The sequence below is a fragment of the Monodon monoceros genome, unplaced genomic scaffold, assembly GCF_005190385.1.
Source record: "Monodon monoceros isolate NGI ecotype Baffin Bay Population unplaced genomic scaffold, NGI_Narwhal_1 Super_Scaffold_15, whole genome shotgun sequence".
Taxonomy (NCBI): domain Eukaryota; kingdom Metazoa; phylum Chordata; class Mammalia; order Artiodactyla; family Monodontidae; genus Monodon; species Monodon monoceros.
Window position 1 is genome coordinate 52,468,394 of NW_021703771.1, and position 11,672 is coordinate 52,480,065.

An 11,672-nucleotide genomic window follows, 5' to 3' on the forward strand; every position below is an offset into this window, starting at 1 on the left:
CAGTTATAAATGGGAATATAAGTAACAACGTCTTCAGTTTATTATACAAGTAGCAAACGAGAGCCTGCTATGTATTAAGCACTCAATAAATGCCAGTTTTTACCTTTACTAAGTGACTCTCTCAGTTACAAGGTGACCCCACAGGATTGAAATTGGGAGAGTCCGTGAACAGGAGTGCAGTGTGTTTCATAAGTTGTAGAGAACGAGGACTGTGTTTCACACGTGCAGCATGTTGACATACTCATGTTCCTACAAGAGCTGGGCATAGTATCAAGGTTGTGTTGACTGCCTTTCCTCCTGTTTCAATGTGGCTTTGTTTTAGCATAATGGATAACCTGTTTCCCAGGAGTTCCAAACTTTTCATTAATTATTGCTCTGTGTAGAGGATACAAAACTTCCATTACAAACTGAGGCTAAAAATATTGGGAAATGTAGTCCACATTCAAATATGGGCCTGTAATATTTTGTAGACCTATATTTTCAGGCCTATATTTTTCTCAAACTATAATATCTAACATTTGAAATAAATGAGGATAACTCTCTGTGAAAGCAAAAAGTTTTACAAAGAATTGTTACTTTTATACTAGAACAAGTAATATATGTAAAAGTCATATTTGAAAAGTATTTAAGTTTAATATAATAACGATTCTCAAAAGAGAACAATTAGTAAGTTTTAAATTTTTTGTTCAAATTAATTTGCCAATTTATAAAATGATAGTGGGGAAATTTTAAAATTTTATCACAGGCATTTTACTTTGAACCCCTTTTCAGTTTGAAAGTATCATATTATTTTATATTTTGTTGGTTATACCATAAAATTCTTTTGTGAATTCTGGGAACAAATTTCTGAACTTCTTCAGAAAGATTGACAGAAAAATTCAGATACCTGAGAAGAAAAACAGTACCTCTCAGTTTTGTGGGGTTTTGTTTTTGGTTGTTGTTGTTGTTGTTGTTGTTGGCTGCACCGCGAGGCTTACGGGATCCTAGTTCCCCGAACAGGGATCGAACTCGGGCCCTTGGCAGTAAGAGCTCAGAGTCCTAACCACTGGACCTCCAGGGAATCCCCTCTCAGTTTTTCTTTAAAATAATTAAAAGTTAATGCTTACAGGTTTTGAAAACCTAGAATTTGGGCCTTTTAATAACTGGATGAAAAGCACTATGTTAGGATTTAATTTAGATGTTTTATAAAAATAAATAAGATTTCCTGAGCTAAGGTTCTCATTTTCTCCTGACGGCCACTAAGTGAAGGCCCCGAGCCTGGTCACGGAATTGCTCTGGCTTCTTCTCCACCTGTCAGGTAACGTGGTTAATAGCTACCTAACTAGACTGTTTTCTCTGAAGTTAAAATAAGGTCACATTTATGAAAGTACTCTGAAGAAATGCAAGCTATTAGAATCACTTTTATATTAATAATGTTGCCATCTTCTTGGGACTTCTCGGTGAATTTGTTCAAACTGCGTGTGATCTAGTGGAGAGGAAATCTTTGGAGGAGGCGTGTGACTTTATTAGAGAATCCAGCCACCTCTATATGTCCATGAGAAAAATAGTGAGAAGCACACATACGGTAGGTTGGTAAAGTAATTGTGAAGACATTAAAAAGTCAGTATACTCAAAAAGAGTAACAAATGGGGTCCCCTCGTCTTTTCCTTGGGGCTCTTCAGAGAGGGGACAGTGGGCAGTGAGGCCGGTTCCTTGCATCCTGATGTGCTAACCCTGCTCCTGCTCTTCTCTCCTGTGCTGCTCCGGCTGCAGGTCTCACTCCATCGGGTAAGCGCTGCCTCCAGGGCCCTGCCGGCTCCCTAGCAGCTCCCTTCCTCCCTGGAGCCCCACTGTGGGTGCGCTTCAGCCAAAGACCAGGTCTCTGTTGCGGAGAGTGTTCACAACCGGGGAGAGTTACAGAGTATAGGGCGCCTAATGCATTTGAATCTATTTCAGCCCCTGTGTATCTCACTTCTGAATCATTTACACGACTTTCACTTGCTGAGCCATCCCTCAGGAATCTCCTTCTGCATCATGCCTTCTTACACTGGCAGAGGTCCTTAGATTCAAAGAAGAGGAAAGTGGCAATTGCGAGTTGCATATGTTTACGAAACTTTCAGAAAGTGAAGTCGAGAAACAGGAGTTTTTTCCTCTAGATTGTTGTGTTTTTCTGAATTCCTAGTAACTGTTACTTAGGCAGATGATTTACCTTCAACTCTGTACCTTCTGAAGTTGAAGAGGAGAAAGGCCACCGGAAGAGCTCAAATGTTAGCAAGTGTGCAACTGTCAGTCCCAGGTCTCTGAATTAAGCCTCCTTTTAGGTAGAATCTTATTACATGCCTTAAAAAAATTTTTTTTATTAAGAAAACTACCTGTATTTAAAGAGATGAATAATTTATAATGCTGATGAAGTTCTTTTAGTAATTCTTTTTTTAATGTAACTTATGAGGAAATATTTGCCTATGATTTCTAAATGGAGTGTCTAGGGTAAGACCGTAAGTATCCCCTGCACTTCTTTGTCCTTTTCTTTCTGAGTTCTAGTAAAGTGCCGCCCCTACTGATGACCTCAGTGGATATTGTTGGGGAAGGTGATGAGTCTGATCCCCTACCTGTTAGCTTCCTGGGAGAAGAGAAGGTCGGGACTGTGGTGGAAATTGGATGAGGGCATGCTAGCCTAGGAAAATGGACCCCATTTTGCTTGCTCCCTTCCCGCAGCCTGATTTCCGAGTGGAACTCACGTAGAAATAACAGGCAGCCGAACAGAGGGAAGACGAGTTATAGCCACTGTAGGATCAGCAGGGTGAGAAGGCTGATGATCCTAAGAGTTCTCAGAAAAGTTGATCTTTGTACCAGATGTCCTGGGATGGATGCAGAAGCCCTGCCACCATGTTGGACTGTGTGAATTGCGTTTACCTGGCATGTGTTTCCTTGATTGACTCATGTTAACTACACACAGTCCTCTGGAGTGCTTCTCTACAATGGAATGATTAGCTTTTAGCTGCCTGGCTCTATGTGCTAGGCACTGCCCCTTGCCCCTTACTGTCTTCCTGAACAGGAGAAGGGAGCTGGACCAGGTGAGCATGTCCACCAGCTGTTGGGCTGACCTAGGGCAAACCAGACAGTCTCCTCCTCTCCTCCCTGGCCTACAGGGAACCTACAGGAAGTGAAATAATATGCAGCCATGGACCACCTGGTCTCCTTATTCCCTTGGAAGTGACTGTGGCCCATCCTACCCAACAAAAACAAATCTCATCTTGGTGGGGTGTGCAGGGAACACTTCAGATAGTTGAAGTTGCTGTTTTGAAACTGTGAATAGGGAGTTTCTCATGTACTTATATTGTGCTATCTTTTTTTCTTTCTTTTTTTTTTTCCCTTTAATCTGCTTTTGCCCTGAAGCTACTCCATTCGCCATTCCATAAGTATGCCTGCTATGAGGTAATCTGTGTAAATTATTTTACATAATATCAGTGTATAATGTGCATGAAGTGTTAACTTTATTGATACTTTGTGGGTTTTTTCCTTCTTTATATAAAGGGAAATGCCATGACCTATCTTATGCTCTTTTCTGAGGGCCCTCAGGAAAAAAGGCTGACAATCCTGTACAAGTATTGTAGGTGTCATGGGCTTGGGCTATTGACCAGACACACTGGGTTAAGTCCAGACACTCTTGATTTGTGTGACCTGAGGGGTGAACTTGGCAGCCTTGGGGAGGTCACCTCAGTGACAGCATTTTCATCATGTTTAAAAATAAGAGGCTAGAACCAGCTTTACTGCTCTTCCCTTGGTGCTTCCAGGAGCCCTAGTGCTTCCTTGGGCTGCCCTGGTTGGGGCTCCATGGGAGGGGATCTAGTCTCTGGGACCCTCCCTCACTTCAGTCAGAACTGTGCCTCTTCTTCCTGCTTTATATTATATACTGTGGTGTGAATACATTCTAGAGGGAGTTCAGTTACTCTAAATAGTTTGAGCCCACTGAAGCCAAATTCTTTCCAGGGTCATTTGCAGTGCTACAAGTTTGTAGTTGTATATGACATGATTAAATCTGAATAAATAGTTTCTCCGTATTCCCCAGCATGCACTCTAGTGTAATTTGATTAGAGGAATGTCTGTTTTATATATCTGATGATGTCTCTTCTACACTGGGGTTATGTGGTTACTTTGGAAGTTTAACCACAGCATTTGATTTCCCTAATTTGGTGGTAAGTAGAGAGCATAGATTCAAGATGGCTTAGTTCATATTTGAATGACTTGCTGCCCCTAGAATAAGAGCACCAGAATTGAGCAGTGCAGCCTGCAGCTCTGAGCTTCTTTACTTGTTAAATTTTAAGTCTGGGTGTCCAAAAAAGCCTTGAAAAAAAAATATGAATCAGGAATTCATAAAAATATGAAACCAGGAATCCATCTAGTGACTTATGGGTCAAATGTATTCCTTGTGAGCTTGCCTGAAATTAACTTTAAAAAAAAAAAAAAAAAAGGTTTTGCTCAACTAACATAAACCATGAACCATTAGGCTGAACTGTCTGCTCACTGTGGTCCTGTGCAACTGATGGATGACAGGTAGTTAGTCATGTGACCAGCTTGGCCAAATAAAACATGCATTGGAAGTAAAGTGCTAATAAGTGTACACTTCTGAATCATTCTTATGTAATTTCACTAATATTTCATCGTGAGACAGGTACGGTGGAGGATTCCTCACAGGAATTCAACTCATGTTTGAGTCATATACAAGGTGTGATGCCATGCTTGGGCCCTCTGAACTCACCACTGTTACTTCATACAGCCTGGATGCAAATGCATTTGTGACCATCCGGAGCATCAGAGTCTTGGGAGACAATCCCTAATGAGCCAAATTCATTCAAAAATATATCCTCTACATTAGTTTCCTCTTGATAGTATTAGAGCCATGCTACAGCCCACACCATACAATGAAGCCCGTATTTTATAACCATCCGCCCTTATGAAGTTTCTTTAGGCCATTCCTCTTATTTTATTTCTTCTGCACTCAAGAGAGAATAGCAAGTGGCTTATCAAGTATAGTAACGTTCAGTTGAATTTTTTGACCTGAAAATGATGGCAGTTGTTGCTGAAAGCCAACATGAACACAAGATTTAAGACACATTTTTAATTCAGTTCCTGTTTCCTTAGTTGGACTTGGTGATATCATTTTTAATGGTAATGATGTCATTAAGTCATAATGTCATGTGGCCAAATCCAGTATAGGAAACCAAAAAGCACCAAATAAAGATCTAAATCTTAAAGTTACAAGATGGTATGTAGATTATTTAACACAGTGAATGAGTCACAAATAAATTGTCAATAGACAGCAAAGGTTCTGTCTGGTAAGAACAAGTAAGTGTATCTTCTTTGGGAGGAAGTATAACACGTGCCAATAGCACCATTTTGATCAAGCATTAAACAAGTAGTGAGTATATTTCAGCCTAAAATAATGGGCGCACTGACTTTCAGAAACACTGCTTCCTGGATGTTGAGAAAATGCTTAGTTTTAAAACTTTAAAGTTTGAAAACATCTGAACCTTTTTTTTCCTTTAGCTATTTCTGTCTTGTGTCACATTCACTAAAATAAATGACTTAAAATTCCAAGTGGGAAAACTCGAATGTGACGTTCTTCAGGTAGACTTTCTATTGGTTATAAAATAACTGAGCTGGGAAAAGGAGTGTTACGATAGAAACAATTAATTAGTAAATGAAAAATTAAGCTATCACTCCTTTGACTCGTTGGAAATGATGTACGGTGCACCATGGAATTATTACAGTTGTATCCTTGCCAAATGCTATATTATTTATTCTATAGTTATCTATTTTACTTAGAAAAATTCCATGTCGGGTTATGGTTTCTGGCTCTAACCTAGCAGAAGCGAAATAAATTTGAAAACATGATTGGTGTAGGTGGCAAATCAGCAACTAACTCTGGTGCAGAGGTGATGTTTGCAAGTAAGAGCAGAAAACAGGCAGCGCAGCACGATTGCTAAGACAGCTAGGTCTTCGGAGCTGACCTCTCTTTTTTTTGTTATTTTAGGAATTCTCCTACTTTCAAATCATTTGAGGAGAGGGTTGAGACAACTGTCACAAGCCTTAAGGTACAGATGAAGTGAATTTTGTGTCGCTGGGTTCGTTGAATCAGGACAGCTTAGGCGTTGCTGGCCATTGGCTCCAAAGGCGGGGGCTACCAGCATTTGAAGGCAGCAGTGCACAGAGTCACTTTTCTTCACATATAAATCTATAAAGAAAACCAATATTGAATAGTGTTACTGTAGCCATACCAAGTTGTTTATATAAATAAATCATTCAGAAGTGAACTGTTCATGAAAGCGAATTGGGATTTGTGTTGATCTGTTCACTGGTTAGAACTCTTAATGCTATCCCCCAAGAAGCAGATATGTGATAGATGACTGTGGATAGGACAAAGGACCTGTGAACTCTGAAATTAGAGTGTAAGTGAAAGTTCAGTAACAGCTCAGAGCTCCTCTGGTTTGGACACGGACCAGTAGAAATGAACTTGGTTCCATGTGCTGTCCTGCCATCCACCGCCCATCAACACCACTTGCCGGCTCCACTCACATACTGAGCACAGCACAGCGTGGTTATCACGGAGGGAAAATAAAGCTGAATCACAAAATGCATTATTTTGTAATAGTGCATTTGTTCCCTGGGTATAAACTGAAAGTATGCCTGTTCTATAGTAGGTGCTAAAAAAAAAAAAAAATCATTGAATTTATCGTTTGAGCATAGATAAGTTAACGTACAGAGGATAAAAGAGCAAAAGTAAAATCAGTCTAGTCCTAACTGTATAGAACGTTTAAAACACGAAAAGTCATTGATACTACTAAGATTTTTTAAAGATACCACCTAAACTTAATTACATCTTGATATCATTATCACTATTTTACATACAATCCATTTCTATATTTCCCTATTACTGGGAAAATTAAGAATATGTGTGATCTTTAATCAGATCAAAAGCACATATAGGCTCGTGCTGATTACCCAGCTGCTTCTGAATCATACGACCCTCACATGGGCTGCCAGATGAGAGTCTGTGAGGGTATAAGTTATTCCTTAGTCGAGGTCTTAGATGCTCTTATTGATTTTGACCTGGAGGGTCTTTCCCCTTAGAAGAGGCTTTCACATAGTCTTCTCTTTTCCAGACCTGTGATTAGGTGTTTAAGGCTCAAGAATGAAATTATTACTCAACATTTACCATGCTTTCATTGATTTCATTTACCAGCAGTCTCTAGTTGTGCAGTTTTACTGCTCTGCCTGTCAACATTATCATTTATTTAGGGACCCAGGGGAGCCATTAAATTGCCGCTGTTTGTAGGAAAAACTTTTTATGGGTAGAGACCTGCAGTGTCACAGACGTTTCTCATGCCAGAATATCTAGTTTCAAAACAAAAGATTCCAAAAACCCCAGGAGTTAATTTCTCAACATTTGGTTCTCAGCCTTAAGACAATCCAAGAAGGATGGACTCTGTTGTCAAGTTCTGACATAGGAGAAGTTGTGCTTTTTAGGTTTTCTTTAGAAGAAGGAGGTATGAAGAAGCAAAAGAAGAATAAAGAACAACCTGTTTTCATTTGCTTTTAGGAAACTCTGGTTAGCTCACAGTTCATATATGAGATAAGTGTCTGATCCACACTGTCAGCCTCTCACTTTTCTCACCGCATCTGGATGGAAGGTACAGAGCCTGCCGCCTTCCTCAGACATGCACAAAACTAACTCAGCCAACTGGATACTAGCCTGTGTCAAGACCTCCTGAAAGCAGATTCTATGTCTGCATGATTGTCCATGGGTTTAACAAGACTCACAGCCCACCCACCACCTAGTTTCTCTTTCTCTGCCCACACAGGCAACAAGAGAATAGCTAATAGTCATGCTGTGTGTCAGACCTCCCACTTCCTCAATAATTACAAACTTCTCATTCCTTTTTTTCCCTCCAGACTAAACAATAGATATTTAACCCTTCTGTGTATAGTTTATTTTCTGCATAGTTTTCTTTTGTGTTCTGAATCTTCTCCAAAACTTCTGTAACTTGTCAATCCTGAGGTTATTTCCTGCTGAGGGAATGACTCATGAATCAGTACAGATGAGTGAAATTCCTTGCAGGTCTATATGCTGTATTTCCACTCACACATCCTGCTTTAAGCCTGATTTTTCGAACACCACTTAGAGGGCATCGTGTTCATATTTGTGTTCTATTAGGAGTAATGTTCTGCTGTGAAGCGACGTCCGTTCCTGCCATCTTTGCACACAATCTGTCACACCATCTGGCATTTGCACGCAATGGATCGTTCTTATTTTATACCCAATTGTGTAGATAGTTTGATTTCCCATGAAAAACTTGCCAGTCCATCAAAATCATATAAAATTTAGTCCTTTCTGCCTACATCCTTGTAATACATCAATGTATTACTTGACATCTTGGCTGGTGTCACCTGTACACTCAATAAGCACAATTTCTATTTCATCTAAAACAAGCAAACAGAAAACAGACCCAGAATCAGCTCCTATGAAACCATATTTGGAATGTTCTACTATGTTCCAGTGAATCATGAGCAGCTACATCCCCTCTGACCGTTCTGCACCCATGTCAAGCAGAACATATTTTTAGTGCCCCTACTTTTTGGTGAGCACATTGTATGGCCTGAATTAAAACCATAAAAAAAGGTAAGATATACTTACTGTTTCTTTGTGTCCTTTCAACCGGATACTTTTATTAAGAAAGATCAGGAAGCCCAGTTCAGTAACTCAAATAAAATTTTTTTGCAAAGAGCAGTTATAGTGTTGGGGACACAGTGACAACTTCTTGGATGAAAAACCATTTTGAAGGGAAGGGTCCGGGAGAAGCTTATTGTTCACATCTCTGCTTAAGGAGGTCCTTGGCTAAAGTATTGTAGTGTGTAGTTAAAACCCGCATGGTTAGGAAACCCCTTTAGTCCGCTCCTTTCTTGGCCAAACTGCTTTATTTCCAAGCGGTTTCCTCCCTCTTTATTTTTCTATTTTGATTTGAGAAATCAAGAACTAGAAGAGAAGAACAAAACAAAGCCCAGAAGAAAACATCAGTAATTGGTATTCACCTGATTTCAACACTGTGTGTGACTTCTGTTGCTAAAGAGAATGCGACTAAAGAGGAAGACGGAAGACGGGAACTATTAGTAGAGTTAATTACATTGAATTAACCTTGCCTCTCTCGGAAAAGAAATAACCATAGTGAACAATCAGATAGTTGAAACCAACCCCCTGCTTCTTTCCAGTGCTAAGGTAACACAGAGTGGAGGAGGAATCAGTGCTCTGTCCCTGAGGTCTGCAAACTAAGGTTTATGGGCCAGATTCAGCTGGTTGCCTATTTTTGAGCCGTCTGTATGCTAAGAATGGTTTTCACTTTTTTTTTAATGGTTAAAAAAAATCAAAGGAAGAACAATATTTTATGATTTGAAAATTAAATTACACGAAATTCACATTTCAGTGTCCATTCATACAGCCTGTATGGAACACAGACATGCTCATTCACTTATGTATTATCTTGGCTGCTTTCTACAATGGCTGATTTGAGTATTTGTGACAGAGACGATGTGGTTCCTAAGCCTAAAGTATTTATAATCTGTCACTTTCCAGAATGAGTTTTCCAATCCCAAGCAGAGTGGAAAAATTCAACTTAGTAACTGAATTTACGGAGGCAGAGGGATTTTAGTGACAATGGGAGAAAAGTTCGTGTGTGATTTGCGATGACTGAACTGCTTTTAAATCCTGGTTAAGGTTTTAAAAGGGCAGGCCAGGCAATTGGCAGGTACATTTCCCAGTGTGGTTTATGTCCTTGTGAGTGATCATAAGTGACAGTGAGGTGTAGACAGCATTTTGGGAAGAGCAACATCTTCTATACCTTTCTTTTCCTCAAAGTATTTTTCCATATTGTTAATGGTTAAAGGAAGGCCGATGTGGCCATTAACAAGACTTGCATTAAGCATTTTGGACCATTAAATATTCTTTTGAGAGACCTTATAATAAGGAATTTTTCAAAATACTTAACCATATTTCTTTATTATAAATTGATTTCTTCCTGACTATATTCTTTTTTTTTTTTTAATTTTTAAAAATATTTATTTATTTATTTATGGCTGTGTTGGGTCTTCGTTTCTGTGCGAGGGCTTTCTCTAGTTGTGGCAAGCAGGGGCCACTCTTCATCGCGGTGCGCGGGCCTCTCACTATCGCTGCCTCTCTTGTTCTCTGCGGAGCACAGGCTCCAGACGCGCAGGCTCAGTAATTGCGGCTCACGGGCCCAGTTGCTCCGCGGTATGTGGGATCTTCCCAGACCAGGGCTCGAACCCGAGTCCCCTGCATTGGCAGGCAGATTCTCAACCACTGCGCCACCAGGGAAGCCCCTGACTATATTCTTATTAGCCAATAACAAGTACACAGAAAGAGAGCTTCGTAAAGCATCATAACTTTGCATTTTAAGGTATATTCCTCCTATAAAGACAACTGCCTGGAAAGATATGAGAGGAGCAGTGCTTAAGCCATGATTCATCTCCAACTCTCAAAGTATTAGAAACCAGAAATCATGTTCCATTGAGCCACTCTGCTTTTCAAGAGACATTTTTCGGAAATCCAGATTGCCTTGCTAAATCCCAAATGGAAAACTCAAGCTGGAGTCACTAAAAGGCATTCACACATTTGTGAAATTGGGGGAATTTATCTAATATCCCATTCCATTTGATTAAATCGGTTCTCTGGGTGAGTGAGTAGATGGTGCAAATCCACAGATCTGCATATGCCCCTGAAGGGACTGAGAATTTTAGATGTAGAAGAGACAAAGAGAGAGTCGCCAAATCTGTACAAATTAAAGTTTCGAGTCCAGTCGCAGAACCCAAATATGAATGATATCCTAGCCCCCTGCTAAAGGAAACTAACTTCTCTACATCCTTTGCATCCCCTTTCAAGAAGACAAGTATATTTGTGAACTTGAAAGCAATCGACCTTATTTTTAAAATTACAGAAATAACGAAATAACTGCATGTGCGCGTCTCAACCCGTTTCAGACGAAAGTAGGCGGGACGAACCACGGCGGAGGCAGCTTCGAGGAGGTGCTGAGCTCCACGGCCCAAGCCAGCGCGCAGAGCTCGGCCGGCGGCCCCCGGCGGGCCGAGGAGGAGGAGCTGCAGTGCTAGGGCCCCGCCCGCGCCCGCAGCCGCCTCCAGGGACCCTGCTCTGCCCGCGCGCATCCGGATATGAAGACCAGAATCCCACTGGAAGACCCAGGCCTTGACCTTGTTCTTCAAATGGCTTCTCCTGAAAGTTTAATTAAATGATTTCCACTTGAATTTGTGTTGATGATGGACCACGTGACCATCACACTTTAGTATTCATAGATTGTCATCTTTTAAAATGTCGGCTGCAGCAGGTACACAGTTGGTCACGACCCTTGTTTTTTGTGTAATTCAACATATTTTCCAAACATGTAGCTATTAATTATTTGCTTTGATTTTTGCTTGGACTCCTGTACGAAGTGCATGTCTTTGAAGGCTCAGTGCCGCCTTTCAGTTCTGTCCACAGGATGGGGCTCTTTCTGACCGTCTCTAGCAGTGAATGGGATGACACTGAGAATTTCATCAAACTGCTTCCAATCTCCCTCGCCTACTTTAATTCCTTATGTTTATTTAAGCAATTAAAATAATTGATTTTA

The 11,672-nt window shown here is 40.5% G+C and overlaps 1 protein-coding gene across 3 annotated transcripts in view; it reads left to right on the top strand.

Annotated features, from left to right (window-relative positions):
• TPD52L1 (TPD52 like 1) overlaps positions 1-11,672 on the top strand; it is a 97,885-nt gene extending 86,213 nt beyond the window's left edge. The window contains exons 5-7 of one of the 3 annotated variants that reach the window (XM_029224270.1): positions 3,376-3,414; positions 6,014-6,074; positions 11,029-11,672. In XM_029224270.1, the coding sequence (XP_029080103.1) occupies positions 3,376-3,414; positions 6,014-6,074; positions 11,029-11,157 (229 nt within the window). In that variant the 3' untranslated portion in view covers positions 11,158-11,672. The remainder of the gene's footprint in view (positions 1-3,375; positions 3,415-6,013; positions 6,075-11,028) is intronic. The other 2 variants (XM_029224271.1, XM_029224273.1) reach the window with 2 other exon arrangements.